We start from the raw sequence: 16452 nt of genomic DNA, 5'->3' as shown, positions 1-16452 counted from the left end.
AGGAACATAAAGATATAGAAGTGGGAATAGCTGATATAGAAGTGGGAAAAGCTGCTTCAAATAATACGTAAACTTGCAATGCATGGATGCCTTGCATATTCTGTTTTTTTCATAATAGGGTTCAGTGAGAGTCCGTCCCTTAACCTATAGACAAACTCCAAAGCTACATTGTCCTTGGAAAATAATGTCTGCTGTCATAGAGCATAGGAGGAAGTGGTTTTTGACTGTATCAGCATCAGCTCAGCAAGTGACTTAATTTGAAGGTTCAGAGTAAAAACAAAATCTGTTTTAGAAGGGTGTGACGGAGACAGAAATCGTCTAAACTGCTCTCAAGTTATGAGCATCAAAGGCAGAGGGAAGCCTTTGGGTTCAAGAAAGGGCATGAGAGCTGAGCTACCAGAAAGGTCATTTCCATGAGAAATGACCCAAAAGCACAACACTGGGAAAAATCAAAGGCGACCCTTGGGAAAAGCTCGATGTCTGGAGGGAGGGTGCGAGGGAGCGGCCGGCCCCAGCTGGGGTGGGGGCTGGATTTAGGGCGCGGTGCTCACATCACAGTCAGTTCCCTTTGTCCCCCTGTCACCACAGTGTCCCCAGGATGCCCCAGCTGGCCGCCTGCTTGTCCCAGAGCAGGACTTCAGGCTGAAAAACCAAGCGGGGACCAGGCTGCCTGGCAGCGGAGAGGGAAGGTCATCTCCTCCAACCAGCAGGTGAGCACGTGCAGGTACGTGGTGGAGTGCTGCCAAAATGCCCTCTTCTGCTCGATTCCATGTGGCTTCCCCCAGCCCTGCCTGCCCATCCCACCTCCCCGTCCTTTTGTAGGAGTTTTTAATTTGGGAATACGGTGAGGGAGGTGGGAGAACTTGAAACGCTCCCCTCCCGCCATGGAAGCCTGGCTTGACATCTCCCCTGCAGTGCAAAAAAAGAGCAGACAGAGATGCTGTCAAGTTCAGTTGTCCCCAGGATAATGTCCTTTGATGATGTATATATTATACTCTCTCTGTTTATCCTGAAAACATGCCATGTAAACACATTAAATATAAGTGGCTTTAGCAAATCTTGCTTCCTCCCCCATGAAACTCGGTGACAGGTAGGGCTTGGCTTATGATACTGGTTATTTTCCTCCTCTCATCTGGATGTTCAGGGATTAGACCCACCTGTGGCTGATTTAGCTCTCCATCCTGGGGCTGACAATGGAAATTCCAAGAATACCAACAATTTGGTTTTAAAAAATATTTTATCCTTGTTTCGTATGACAAACAGTTCAACCTTGTTTTGTATGACTTCATTGTGAAAATCAAACTGATGTAATTTTTGTACGTACTGCAGAAAATAAGACCTTTTTGGCACAAAACGTTCCTGTTTAATTCATGCCAGGAGACTGAAATCCTTCATTTGCTCAGGCTCACTTATGACCAGAAGGTGATTTAAGCAGCAACACTTTGGGCAGAAGGAAGGAAGTGTGCTGAGCAGATGAGCCTAAGGTTTCTGGGACTGGTATATGAAGCACTGGTGGTACGACCCTGCAGTTTGGATTTTAAAGAGAGGGCTTTCTGGTGACATGAAAAAGAGGCAGAAGGCCTGTAGGAAGAAGATGAGCAATCACTGTTGCAGGTCTAGAGAGCAAGAAAAATAATAGGGCTATCAGAGGATATCGAGAACAGAGTTACTGGGGAGAAAGGAGAAGAGAGATGGAGAATTATCTATGGGTTGTGACAGTTTTTAGAAAACGATGATGGGAACTTGTCAGAAAAAAACATGTGGAGAGCAATAAAGGCCTCCTGGTCCTGATGGCCTGGTGCTGTGGTTTGGATTTTAATTATTTGTGCATTTTGTATCATTCAGTCCTCCCCCTGTTTGTTCTTTTTTTGTAGATTTTAAGAGTAAAGAGCACAACTGCCACCATGATTGTGTGACATCCTGTTAACAAAGGCTACTGAGCACCAATGAGAAAAAGATGCTCTTATAGCCAGTTTCAAAGTTCGTTTTTTTTTCACTGAGACAACATTTCTGGTGTATTCTTTACTTTCCAGTGTCAAAAGCCAACACAGCCAGCTGTGGGAACAGAGTTGTTTGTTTGTTCCTGTCATGTAATGTAATTTAATTCTGACACCAAATTGTGACATGTAAATCTGTGCATTTATGTTCCCTGTTCTTTCAGTCCCAATCAAGCTCTGCCAGCTTCTGTGTCATCTCCAGCTTCTGTCATCTGCTCCTCGCTAGATCAGTGGCCTCTTGCAGAAGTCCTGGAAGAAACCTTTCCACAGTCTGCCTCAGCTTACTAGAGGAAGGCCATGTCTGCTTTCGACCTGACAGACCAGAGCATGCAGTGTACAAGGCCCGAGACCGATTATGCCATCCCGAGGATGAAGCTGAGGGATGAGACGTTTGTCTTTATGGATGGTAAGTGGGTGAACGAGATGTACTGCCAGCCACCTTTTGCTCCCCATCGGAAACTCTTTGGCAAGAAGGCACAGAATGAGTGGAGCATCTGGGAGGAGAACAGAGCACTCTGGGAGGAAAACCAAGTCCTCCGGATTGAGAACAGGATGCTCTGGGAAGAGAACCAGGCTCTGCAATGTCTCCAGTCCCAGAACAAAACTGTCCAGGTTATTTACAATGATGCCATCCAGCAAAGCCTCCAGAAGGAGAAGCTCTTCCCGTTCTTCCAGGAGAGGAACTTAGGCTTCCAGGTTAGCCCGAGCAACAAAGCTCTCCAGTTGGTCAGGGAAAAGAACAGAGTCTTAGAGGTTTTCCCGCAGGAGAATAAAACTCTTCCCAGCATCTGGAAAGACCAAAAAGTCATGGTGGTCCATGAAGAGAGCAAAGATGCCAGCTCAGCTCAGAAAGACGCTGAAGCTTCCACAGGTGTAGAAGAAGGCAACCTTGGCCTGGCATCTCAGCAGGAACAGAAAGCTAAAGCAGAGAGCATCACTCCACCCCAGAGCGAGAGCAAGGCTGCCCTGAGCACGCAGGATGATCATGAGATCCTCCAGGCTCTCCACGACCTATACCAGATCCTCCAGGTCTTCCTGAGAGAGAACCGCCTCCCTGGGGACAGAGAGAGACCTCATCCTCTCCACGACGAGGGGAGATTCTACCAGGAAGAGTACAAGAAATTGAAGCTCCAGCTGAATGCTGTGAAAAACACCGTGTCAGACATTACGGCTCAAATGGAAATGCTGGAAAAAGAGCTCATTGCCTTCACTTTTCCAATGTACGAAGAAGCAGGACAGAAGCTGGCAAATAAGTGTCATCTTGGAGACATCTGAAGCTTGGTGACAAACCTGCTGGTTCGGTTTCCTGGAAAGGATCTCTCCTCGTTTCAGGGAACTTAATAAAATCTCAGTAGAGCCTGAAAGAAAAAGCAAAAAAAAAAAAAAAAAAAAAAAAAAAAAGAAAGTCTGGGGAACATTGTGTTATTTTTTTATTCTGAAACTTATATTTAGGTATATTTCACCTTCTGGTAACATGGTGTGGGTGACTTATGAATTTGCCTAGTGTCAGGAAAACATGTTTTTCAGCATTTTTTTTTCAAAGTTTTTGATAATAAGGCCTACAAAGTCAAAACATAATTCATGCTTTTAACACTACATGTGAAGTACCTTAGGTTAGCCATACTTTTCAGAAGGGTGAGCTCTTCCCTAAAACAAGGAGCCCAGCTGGGAGATGAGTTTGGGTTCCCAGTTGTCTCTGCTGTTATGGTTGGCCACGTTCAATGCCTGAACTGTGTCTTCCGTCATGTGCCAACCTTCCCTCTTTCAGGGAAAATATAGCCTCCAGGAAGAGGCAGGACCATGAAAGACAATGGGACACAGAAAAATGAACTCTGTGTCCCATGAGGCACTGTATGCTAGTGCAATCATGGTAAATACTTTATATTTTCTTTAAGGGGAAATAGCGCAACTACATGACATTAGGGTTTTGTCTAAAAACTTCCCAACTTCCTTTTTTTTTTTTTTTTTTTTTTTTTTTAGAATGGAAATACTTCCCATTCTGTAGATATCAGCTAAGACAGATCTGCCTTCTGCACTTCTTGTGGATAAATAAATAGACAGACAGATAAATAGATACATACACGGATAATGGAAAGCAGATACCCATCTCCATTAAAATTGGCCCTTACCATATTCTTGTTGTTGCCTTTTCCCAGTACCACGTCCCCACATATTTTGTTGTCACTTTCCCTTGTTTAAAGCTCTTCCTCAGAAAAGAATCTGTCTCTTGCCTCAGAGCATAACAGGACCATAAAGCAAACATCCCCCAGCAGAACAGCATGTCCCCTTCCGCCTTGGTTATTTGTAAATTGCTTTCATCATTTTGTACCTTAATTAGTCTTAATTCTTCTCAAATGGCCTTGTTTTGGTACACTTGAATAATCCTACTGATTCCAAGTGAGATTATTATTTGCTGATAAATGGCACTTTTAGGTTGCAGTGTAAATAGGAAGGGCTGGGTTTTGTCTTATTTACAGCTTGCAACTAAAAAGGAAAATTCCCGTAGACTTCGGTGGTCTTCTGGGACAAGCTCTTCTTTGAGGCCAGGAATTAAGCATGTCTTTGTCTGTAAATAATCATGAGTAGTTATGGCACTAACAGCGTTCAAGCCTGGAAGAGCACTGATATTTTTAGTGGTATCACAGGGCCAGGGAAAGGGCAATGCTCTGCCCCTGTGCAACTGAAGCCCCTGGGAAATGTTGTGAGCCTGAGCTGTCGTTCAGAAATCTTGCTACTAATCATTAGCTGCTTTCAGCAGAACTGGCCCATTGATGGAGAACTTACCTGTGGTGGGAGGAGGGAAAAAGGAAAGAGGTGCCCCCCTCTAGTGGAGGGCTCAGACTGTGGGGGACACCACTTCTGGGGTGAACTGCTGAACTGCCATACCCAATTGTAGCCCGGGAGGGGGGGCAAGAAGATTACAGCAAGAAAAGTGTATCCTGAGGGCATAGTCGGCTACAAAGTGCTGGTGAGTGAAGGAGAATCCCTCCAGCCATCATGGTGGGGTCACTGGAGTGGATGGAGCAGGCAGCAGGATCACCTCTCCTGCACAGAGCAGTGAGGTCTCTCTTAATTTCTTGAATGGCCAAGTGAGGCAGGTTTTCAGCTGGTCCATAACAGAGAAGTAAGTTGTCAAATTCAGCCTCTTGGAGGCTGTTCCGTGGCTTAGGTTGGTACTTGGATGTGTATACGCTCACACAATGAAGAGTGATCCTCTGTCACAAGGAGACAGAGAGCCTATCGATATCCTCATGTTTAAAAATCAAGTCTAGACTCCATTGTGTGGCCAGTACATCTGGAAATGCATTTTTCTCTCTGTCTCGGACATCCCTGATACAGTGCAAATTGTCTCAATCTTTCAGGCAGAATACTGGAGTCTTTGGGTAATTGAACAAGACAGGCGCAAGGAGACTTCTGCAGTGTAATTGTGCAAGCGTTATTTCAAAGCAAAGGAAAGGTTATGGTGAGGTTTACCTTTCGCAACAGGACCCAAGAAACATCTTGTCACTACAGTTTATAGGTCTCTAAGTGATTTGGCACCAAATTACTTAAAGGATGAATTATCTTTCACCTTGTATTTCACTCAGACAACACCAGGCCAAATACCAGTAATGACTGTTTATTTCAGAGGCTTAAAGCACAGAGCATTTTCTTCTGCTGTCAGGATTTCAGGATGCTGAGGCAAATCTCCTCTCACAGTAAAAGGGGAAGGGCTGGCTCTCAGTGATGCAGAGGGCAGGAGGGCTGTGTGTAAAAACAGTAAAAACTGGAAGGATGGCCATTATCAGGAGGATGTACAGAAGAAAATATCCTCCTTCTCTAAGGCAGGATTATAACTATTGTAATATAGATAGATGCCACAGACCCATGGTGGGGAATATGCTCATGTTTCTGTGCCTTCAACTTTTCTCCTAGCTTTATCTTTCACTGTATTTTAATGTAATATTTATTAGAAGAAGTGGTGGTGGTGGGTCTACAAGGACCCTAAAGCTGAGCTCCAGTGGGGAGTAGGGGTAGTGGCAAGCTTCGGTTGTATTTTATTATTTTAACAAAGTGATTTGTGTCCCATTGGAAATGCAGTTCTCCTTTGGCAGTGATCAGGGCACTGACTCATGCTGTGTCCCTGTAGGTGGGCAGGAAGGACACACAAACTGCAGCTCTCCACCGGATGGCTGGGAGGAGACATCTCTGCTGACACCGGGTGTCCAGGACAGGACATCCAGATCTCACCTAGCCACTCTGGGCTCCCTTTCCAGTCTGTAGGATGAAATATGCACCTTCAGAACTGTGTGCAATAAGCAAACTTGCAAAATCCCACAATGTGCCAAATCTCTAATCCGCACTTGTTTGCTTACAAATTGGAATGAGTTGGTGGCAGCTGTGGAGGATCGCTTCTAGATGATGGGAGAAAGCAGATGACCCTAAATATTGCTTGTTCTCCATAAGCTGCTCTGTTATTCAATGTCAAGAGCACGGATGTTGAGACTTGGCCAAATTGCTTGTGGAGTGTCACAGGACTGCCTGGGGACAGCCCTAATTGCTGCCCACTCTCTACTTTGCTCCACACCCCAGGAGAGTGGCATTAAACACTTTTCCTTACCTGCAGTGGGGCCACCCCAGTGTCCTACAGGTCTCCATCTTGCCTCACCTTTCAGGGTGTGTGCTGGTGAGGTGGGCTGTGCACAGTGCTCCTGCAGCTTATTTAAGGTAAATATGGAGGAAAAATGCAGCAGTAGGTGTTTACAGGGACAACTTGCTAATTATCGTAACATTTAGGCAGAGCTGGAAAAAAATATGGGGTAAGCTTCTTTTTTTTTTTTTTTCCTCTTCTCCTTGATTTGCATGTTCCTGGAAACTGATAGCTATTCCAGTTTGATATGGATGGATGTCACTCTAATGCTGCCTAATTTACCTTTTGCAGAGAGACAAACTTTCCGTCCCTCTCTCCTTCTTACTGTTGCTGATTATCTCCTTATTTTTACACTACTCATTTGTCAGGACTATTTTTGGAAAACTGTTCTTTTTTTTTTCTGCAAGGTCACCATCAGCCTCTTGCTTTCCTGTAAATTGGATTATAGCCTGTAGCTGGGCTCTCTGCAAATGCTGACTTTCCTGTTCTTGGTTCTTCTTAGGTAGTCTAAAGTGTTTTGAGTTTTTTTTTTTTTGAGCCCTGGCTTACCACTGAAGACAGGTTTCCCAGAGTTTCCTTTGTGATTTCATGAAGTCAGGGATGTCTTCCAGAAGCTGTGGCACTTGCCAAAGCCCATGCTTGGTGGTGGGGGAGGATGTTCAGGTTCCCAGCAGCCTGGTGTGATCTTCCCAATAGAGGTCCCACTTCACAGAATTAGCCATGGCCATACTTTTCAAGCCTTTGTGCTTAAATAGGGCTAGTCCTATTCTCTTTTTTGACATTCAAATTTGAGCCCAGACTGCTCATAGTACTCATGCAGTGAAATACAGAGGATGGAGGAGCAACTCTTCGGACGAACTGCACGAAAGAATTGTCACCTACAGAGGCAGTTCATTGGTGTTAAGGCATTGGTGTTAAAGTTTTCCAAGGTGGTATCATCCCACTGAAATGGAGGCTCCTAAGTGAAAATGCTAATTTAGGACCATGGCCACCTGAGGTGGCTTCTGCAAGTGACAGAAAGAGGAAAAACTGCTGCTGAGCTGAGGATGAGCAGTACGGAGCGTTGTGGTTACACAGCACAAAAAGCACAACCAAATTTCACCAAACTCATTGAAATATTCCCAGCTTAGCTTTTTTCAATCTTTCTGTGCCTCTGGGTTAATGGATTTCAGTGTTGTTTAGGAAAGGTAAACTCAGAACTTTCAATTTTTTAGAAAAGTGTAATTGGCAAAAATATTTTCTAAATACAAATAGAACATCTCTCCTTGGATTGTGGGCTATGCCAAAGCTCTAACATACATCTTTGATGTTATGGCAGTGTCTGGAGAAATGATGGGATTCTAATATGGAATAATAGATTCTCATCAAGACTTCTAGCTTTAGGAAATTGTTTAATATCCATTCTCAGTGGCTGTTTCTTTGATGCAGCTGTGACTGAAGGGTCCCAAGTGCTGAAGAAAACAGCTCAACAGCTCAGAACAAAGCTGATTATGTAAATTATGCATTAAGATTCAGCTTCGATTTAATTTTATTCTGTAAATAAATATCCCATTAACATCCATCTGCTAAAAGTCAGGTAAAACATTTTCAAAACCACCACTGCTATGGCAGATGTGACTGTGCCATAAATAGTGGTGGGGTGGTGGCATGTGGACATCAAAGTCTGAAGTGTGAAGCATGTTTTAAGAAGCAAGGCAGGTGATAACATTTAATTATAATGAAAAGGACATTGCCTGATTGCCTGAGACATTCAGTGCCTTCTTTTCTGTTTGTACTGGTTGCATCACACAAAATGTGTTCTCTAATCACTGTCTTGGAGATCATTAATAATTATAACTCATTAATTCACTTAAAATATAAAAACATTTCAGCTGATGAAGGTCATTACTGAATGATGCCTAAACCTTTTGCTTAATGGCTTTTTTATTTCAACAGCTTACTTGTGAGTAGTCGTCTTCCCTGAGTCTAGCTGGTACATCAACAATGTAAAAGATTACACTGATCAGGAACAGAATGACGAACCTCAGGTATCCTGCATTACTATTTTAAGAGTATGAAAGATTCAAGTGCTCTTAACCAACAGCTATTTTTAACTATTTTAAATAATCAGCGACTTCATGGACACTGCAGAAGAGCACTTGACAAAGAAGCAGCTAGGGATGTGCAGCAGATTTCATTTATACTGGAAATATAAGACTGAGTGTCTGCGTCAGCTGGAGATCAGAAACAGGTTCCTTAAATATTCTTTAACATCCTAAAGGAGGAATTGTGCACTAATTGAATTCTGTAAACAGGATGTAAAAATCATTTTCTGAGGGACATGCTGCAGGTAATGGTTAGAGGCAATGCATGCTTGTATGGCTCCGAGGTGGAACAACCAAGGGCGAAAATGCAGTTCTGCAAAGTACCTTCCAGTTCTCTGCTATTCCATCCAAGCACCTTGTTTACAGGCAGTCTGCACTATATGTGCAAATGCCTACTGCTCGGCAGAAGCTAGCCTTAGGCATAAAATTGCATGTCTGTGAATACACAATTGTTGGTACAACAAAATACCATATGTGACACTAAAGTTGACAGTCTAATTCCCAGTAATACCAGTGAGCATTAATGCTGTGTTGAAATAAAGCAGAATCTGGCACCAAGTTTCAATATTTTTTTTTTCCTTTTTTAATTATTTATTTTATTTTGCTCAATTCAAATCTGTTTGCAAATCTGAGATAACCCACTGGTTCCCCAGGTATCAAATATCACAAGTTACATCCTCATTCCTGTCCAGTTTTCCAAAGAAAGCGTGAGCAGGTCCCTTATTCACAGCATTATTCTGGCTGATGTGCTCTGCCAAGATCTGGGGTGAAGCAGCAAGGTGACCCTGCTAGAGAACGTCTCCAGTGCTGGAGCATTAACCTGACCAAGACTGACCAAGAAAATAGTTTTCTGGCACGGACACCAGCTATTCTGTAAGTGGAAAACTCAGACTCCTGGGAATAAACACAGCATGGATGCACACAGTTCAGGAATTGTTCTTCTGCAAGCAAACAAACAACCACAAAAAAGCATGTGCTGCATGATCTGTAGTCTCTCACAACATGTAACCAAGGTTCCATCTGATCTGGTTTTCACAGGAGTCATATATTACCCATTTCCCTGTTAAGTTCCTAATCTCTCCTCAAATCCTTGCCCACTCTCACCTCCCAACCTCCAAGAGACTTACTTGGGACAAGTTACTGTGGATCACATAATGTACATATGAAATCCATACTTTGCTGAGGGATGAGGTTCCTGGGGACCCTTTGATGTATCACCCCTTTTGCTCGAACCTAAAACTGGGCTTGGATTTCAAAAATTTCAACAAACAAACAAACAAACAAACAAACAAAAGCCGAACAACCTGGGCTTAGCTTTTAGGGCCCAAAATTAGCTTCAGAAAATTACTTGAATACAGGTCTTATCAGAGCTATTTCACTTATTCTTGCCTGGGAAGAAAAGATTTGCCATATCTGGTGAGTTTTCTGTCTTGTGGCAGGGAGAGAGCAGTAGGACTCCTGGGGCAGGGTGAGGCTGTCCCCTTTACCCCATGCTCACAGAGGGATAGTTTTGAACACTTATGTGTTGCATATCCTAAATGAAAATCCTTTCAAAAGAGGATTGCTAGAAGACATGCATTATTCTAATCAGATGCCTCTGTGATCTTTGCAGCAGAGAGGCCAGGAATTGCTGGCAAGCTTTATTGAGTATGACTTAAATGCATTAGATTAGAAAGCACTCAATTTAGCTGGTTGTTTTTCCTGATTTGCTTGGCTACTCTAACCATCTCCCCCTCCCACTCCCTCATTGTGATGGAGATGCCGTTAGGCTCTGGCACGCAGCAAAGGCAGCGTGTCAGCATATTCCTGAAGGCGAGATGTGTCCCTGATTGCATGGCGCGGTGATGAACAGAATTCCAGCGCCTCCTAATTAACCTATCTAATTTATCTTCCTACCGTATGGTGAATCAGAAGTTAAATGCAGGAGACGAGTAATTCCTGGCCTCATTTCCAGAAGGTCAGAGTTGCATTTTACACGCTCTTTCCACCTGGGGTCAAAATGCAAGCTCAGAAAATAAAACCTGATGCCACCTCCAGCACTTTGCTGCGGAACAGGAGAGTGGGGAGAGGTGCATGTCCACTGGGAAGCGTTTTGCAAGCAAAAGTACAAAGTTGCAAAGTTCATGGGTGAAAAATGTCATCGGGAAAAAGAGAGGGCCAAGCCTCATCCTTTTGAAATATTTTCTGCAACTGGGAGTCAATCTATAGGGTTGGGTCCTGCCACAAGTCTGTCGCTGCAGTGTGGTGGGACATGATGTAGCTGTGGTTCAGGGTGGCACAGCTACGTCAGGAACCTGCCTTCTTCTAAGCCTGTTTCTTAATGTCTCAGCAAGGCAGACTCACTCAGACCTGGGGCAGCACTAATTTCTTTAGACAGATGTTTAAGAGAGCTGCTTTCCGCCCCCAGACAGGTCTGCCTGAAGTCCTTCGTGGCTGCCTGTACCCAGCTACGTTCTCCATTAAAATGGGAGATGTCTGTGATAGGAACATTGGTACACTGAGGTCCCATATGGGTTACAAAGCCCTCCTGAAGGTGACAGGTGTATTAACTGTGATGTGTCTTACCTGAGGGCTCACCATGCCCTGGGAGATGGTCAGGAGATGCGGGTCCTTAACAACTTCTCAGTCTTCAGAAAATGATTTAAGCGTGTAGTGTGCCCAGCCTTACAGAAATGGGTCCCAGGTCTTGGGATGCCACACTGCGTCCTTACCCACAGCTAATCCTCACACACTGGCTAATTTTTTCCAGATCTTTTAAAGGTAACTGTGTAATGACCCCTCACAAGATGAATTTCATGGATGTGTGCAGAGGACAGCAATATCCTCAAGTATACAGCCATAAGGCTGGCAATGGGCAGTCTTGAGAACACAGTCCCAATAATACTTACACAGCACTTTGAAGCTTCAGAGTGTGCTGAAAACACAAATAAATCCTGTGAGCAAAACAACTCGGTAGTGCTACCTGCCTCTTTCAAACAGATTACAAAGGAGGAAACGCTGCCCTTATCAGCAAACCACTTCAGTTGTTCACTAAGGAAAGAAATCAATGGCTTGAGCTCAAAGCTGAGAACTTGTGGGTATTTGTTTGCTTGTTTTTTTCAAGTTTTATGGAAGAAATAAGTTTCACCCTTGAGGAAGGCTGTGGGGACTCATTGTGGCTGCTGTGCAGGTCCCTCACATGGGTGGCTGCATGCTCCCCACGTCGGTGTGAGTTCAGGGGTCTCCTCCTCAGCTGTAGAAAAAAACATAGTAATTGGCTTAGATGTAAACATTTGCATCGTAAACTATGAAGTTGTCTGAGAGACCTCTCAAAGACAAGATCTGCTGCTTCAAAGTCCAACTTTGTGCTTAAGAAAAGCATCAACAACAAAAAATAAATAAATGAGGAGCTTCCACATTTGCATTTGTTTCCCAGTGCTGTAGAAAGAGAGGACTCTAGACCAGCCATATGTTTCTGTCCTGAAAATGTTTACAATCCATTCCACTGATAACCCACTGAGTATTAAACGCGTGTTTGAGCACTGCTGAATCAGGACCTAAAGCAAACAAGTTCATAGAAAATTCAGCTGGTGAAAGGGAATGAAAAAGAGAAAGTAACTTATCCATTTTTACCTTGCCTGTGACAACGACTAAAATGAAATCCCATGGGATTACATTTCACCGAAATAAAATTTACAAGAGGGGTAACAAAAAAAAACCTGTGGCGAGTCGGTGAGACGTTGTTTGATCGCTTTTGGCTCTGCCTACATCGGGAAACAAGAGCCCTGCAAAGGCCCATCACTTCTGTGCGGCTCTGTGACTGATGCCTCTGCTGACGCAGGGAGGTTTTTCTGCATGATCCATGCCTGCAGTGTTATCTCCTAATATGCAATTTGCTGTTAAGTAGGAACTGCTGGAGAAATTAAGTTGCAAGCAACCAAGCTTGAAGCAATGCTGCGAATGGCAATAAAGGTTCCTTGCAGGGTGGTGTACCTTGCAGGGTAATATACTCCAGTTTAAAGGGCAGGTGACAAACAGTATCTACACTGCATTTTTCCCCTTCTGCTTTACCAGTGAAGATCATTTTTAACATCTCCTGCACTCCCTTCCCCTCAGAGCGGAGCTTTAATTTTAAATTTCATAGGATGCCAGGAAGAAAACAAACAAAAGCAAATGAGAGAATAAATCTACTGGGGAAAACACAACAATGGAGAGTCACTCTGGTGACTTCCAAATGCTGGAGGTGTCCACTTGATTTCATGGGCAGTACAGTTGGTCAGAGCTATCTCAGTGTATTACAATCACTGCAGTTCAGGCATGAAGGTTTGGCTTCCAGTTCTCATTTTAACATTTTTCTTTATTTTTTTTTTTCAGTCCAGAATGGAAAAACATAAAAGAAAAGAGCTTTGGGCTTTAGCCTGCCAATACACACATAGCCCACGTTGGGACTCATTCATCATTGGTCTGAGTGAGCAGAAAGAGGGGGGAGAGAGCACTGAACAAAAAATTAACAAATCATTTAAGTCTGACAGGGCTTAAGTTTACTTTTGCTGCAAAGCGTGACCGGTACTTAAAAAAAAAGGACACCACAGCAGCACCGCTCCTGAATACTCTCACGTCTGTGTTTTCTCACTGGCGACCTCAGAAATGCACTTGGACGTCCTCCCAAAATGTATGTGCCAGCTCAGCAAGGAGTCCTGAGCTCGGTGGAGGAAATTAAATGTCCCTGCACTCCGTCAAGGAGCTCAGACTAGACCATTAGCTCACTTCTGGCCCCAAAATGTATGACTCTTTTACCAGCAGTGGCTGGCACCAGAAGCTTTATCCAGGAGAAAGTCTTTGCCACAGGGGATTTTTCTGCTGGCTTACTGCCACGATCCAGCCTTTTTTGGGGGCCCAGAGATGATTTGAGAACATCAGAAGGTGTCTCTTTACACCAGTTACAGGACCATGAGAGGGTGAGAAGATATGCTGGGTGTCAGGCTTTGGGAACAGCAAGAACTGCCTCTTTTGGGGCTGTGTCCTTTCAGATGCGTGCAGATTTCACTGTGCTACATGGATACAGCTTCTGAAACAGAGATTTATGTGGGATTTAGGGAGACATGACAGAAGACCACACCGATAATACCTCTGTTGGTTTAGGGTGATATCTTCTTGCCTCACAGGGCCTCAACTACAGTGTACAGTATGGAAATCACCCCAACTCATCCCCAAAACTGCAGCTTTCTTGTTCTTTATGTGAGTCCCTGGGCTTTGCTAATGCCATCGGCAGAGAAGCGTGATGTAGGCAGATACACCCAGTTTTTCCTCAGAAGGACTTTGGGAGGACTGACCATGCCTGTTTGGGCTCACATAGCATGTTTGCAGGGTAGATCTCAATTCCCCATAGGGTCAACGATGTCTTCAGTGAGGGTCAGTAGGCACCTTCGAGGTACAGGACATCACCTAGTGGGGAGGTCCAAAAGAACTCGTGTTAAATGTGAAATGCCATTTCTGCTTACAAAAGGGGTTTCTAGCAAAGAGGAAATGTCTAAAAGGGTGTGCACATATGTGTGAACAGTAATGAGATCCAGTGAATAACTGAGTTTACACTGAGGATCTAATTAGGTGCTCGTGCTTCTGGAGGATGAGGTGCTCTAAGTCCAACTCCAGAGGAGGAGGGTGGGTGACTCCAAGGACAGATCAAGAGAGATGTGAGATGACGAGCAACTAGCAGCCAGTGGCCAAAGCACATCTGAGAGCTTTCCCCTCTCTTCAGCAGGAAGGAGGTGGTCAGGCTGCTGCTTCTCAACCAGGCAGATGGTAAAATCCCAAGCCATGTTTCCCATGTTTCTTTTCCAGGACAGGCACAGATGTGGCCTGAAATGTTCAGTGTCCTCAAGTGCATGCACCTCCCAAGCACATCCCACCAAAGACAAAGCTATTTGGGCTAGTCAGATCAGGGAAATAATCATTACTTGTAAAATTACTGCAAGCTGATTTTCTCATTAAACTTTCATTAACGTTTTTTTTTTTTTTTTCTTTTTTCTTTTTTTTTTTTCTTCTATTTTTTTTTCCTCTGGCTGTGATAAATCCCATACTTTTAAAGTCATCTCGTTCCATTACATTTCCATCAACATTAGCCACCATATTAATAGCTTGAAAACACATGTTGGTACATTTGTGCTGCTAATGAGCACGGCATCCCCTTCCCAAAAGAGAGTTGTTCCACGCCGTACAAATATTATGGCTAATGCTTCGCATTCCTCCCATGAAAGAATTTTAAAGATGACAGCAGGGTTTCCAGCTGATTGCAAAGGTCTTGTCCATGTTTAGTTTGGGAAAAAATATGATACCAAGTTATTACTGTCTCCATCAAAGCACAGATCCCAGCTGAAAAAAGAAAAGTGTCACATCAATGCAAGCTGTCATCTTCTCCTGGCTCCTCTTTTGGGAGCTCCTCCACAAAGTTCTGCTTCACCAGGAAGGTTTCTCTGCTCCACCTCACCCTCTGGAACTTGTCTTTTCCTGCTGAACTCCATAATGACCATTAGGTCCTTATGGAGACATCACCCTGAGCCTCCTTCCTGCACCCGGTGGCTCGAAAAGTCAAGTGAGCCAAATCTGCCAAGGCTGTGCCTCGCTGGGCAACGAAACCATTGCCCAAAATAACCCCATTCTAAAAATTTGCTCCTAATGACCAGAGAGACAGTGGGAGGAGGGCGTGAGGCCTCTGCAGGGAGGAGATGAACCATCTCCCTATGGATTTGCACTGGTGTGAAGGGGAGGAGAAGCGGACAGATTGCTTCAGCATCCTGGCAAGCACCATGACCCCCAAAGGCTTGAGCAGGCTCCCTTCGTTCAGCTTCCTTGGCCATGTTGGTGAGCTGGGTGTGTTAATAAAGCAATCAGCCAGCACAGGGACAGCCTGCTCTGCTGTTCCTGCTACCAGGCAATCAGCGGTGTTTACTTTCTTGTACTTTGCTAATTAGGGTGAGAGAAAAAGCAATATCCACGCACACCGTCTCCTGGGAGGAGACTGAATTTTAACACATAACTCGAGCAATAGATAGAGTTATCTTTTCCAGGACCCAAGCTAATCTTTCCTTTCCGCAGCAGGGGATTAGGGTCAGGGTTGTAGGATTTGCAGGTTTAATCAGCAGAGCCTTGACAACTTTCATTGCCTGCTCCAGGTCACTCTGGTGACTCCATATCTGCCCATCCCTCTGAATAATGAGGAGCCACGGACTGGATCCTGTCTTACCAACACTGCTGAACTTTTATGGCTTTATGGAAATTAGCAGTTATTTAGGCTGCTGCTTTTTTTTTTTTTTTTTTTTTTTTTTTTTTCTTCTCAGAGTAAAATGAAGGTTTCATTGGTGTTGGACTCTGTACCCTTGAAGAAGATATTTTGTGGTCATATGTTGTTTTGATTGCATTTTCTCATTATACTTCAGTGAAATTTGAGGTAGATTGTCTGGCTGTATCCTTGAGGGAGGGAAACAAAAGGGGAGAAATATGGAAAGACCAGAAAGACCTGACCTTTTCAATCTTCCAAAGGACCTTTTCAATCCATTTTGACATAATCCCCTGCAGTGAAAACCTTCAGAAGCTTTGGGATTTCCTCTAGTGGGAAAATTAAAGTAGATTTCATGAGTTCTGGTTCTTGTGACACCGATGTGAACCGTCACCCTCCACTTATCCCTCCCAGCCTTACCTTACTTCACCATGAGACGAGTACTTCAGCTTATATTTAGGAGGTCTGTCCCAAAGGTGACAATAT

The 16452-nt window shown here is 44.1% G+C and overlaps 1 protein-coding gene across 3 annotated transcripts; it reads left to right on the top strand.

Annotated features, from left to right (window-relative positions):
- Positions 1–560: 560 nt before the first annotated feature.
- CBY2 (chibby family member 2) lies at positions 561–3392 on the top strand. Of its 3 annotated transcripts, none has more exons than XM_084506768.1 (2): positions 561–724; positions 2162–3392. In XM_084506768.1, exon 2 carries the CDS (start codon positions 2295–2297, stop codon positions 3270–3272), a length of 978 nt encoding a protein of 325 aa, XP_084362894.1. In that variant the 5' UTR covers positions 561–724; positions 2162–2294; the 3' UTR covers positions 3273–3392. The 3 variants fall into 3 exon arrangements, with proteins under 3 accessions (XP_084362894.1, XP_084362895.1, XP_084362896.1); XM_084506769.1 differs by having other exon boundaries at positions 561–710; positions 2162–3389; XM_084506770.1 differs by having other exon boundaries at positions 585–724; positions 2224–3388.
- Positions 3393–16452: the final 13060 nt, after the last annotated feature.

Source organism: Aythya ferina, assembly GCF_964211825.1.
Source record: "Aythya ferina genome assembly, chromosome: 1".
Lineage (NCBI taxonomy): Eukaryota > Metazoa > Chordata > Aves > Anseriformes > Anatidae > Aythya > Aythya ferina.
Note: the sequence above shows the minus strand (reverse complement) of the source record. Positions and strands in the feature narration are given on the sequence as shown.

Coding starts and splice junctions, on each gene's coding strand:
- CBY2 (XM_084506768.1), top strand. CDS start 2,295: ATGTCTGCTTTCGACCTGACAGACCAGAGCATGCAGTGTACAAGGCCC.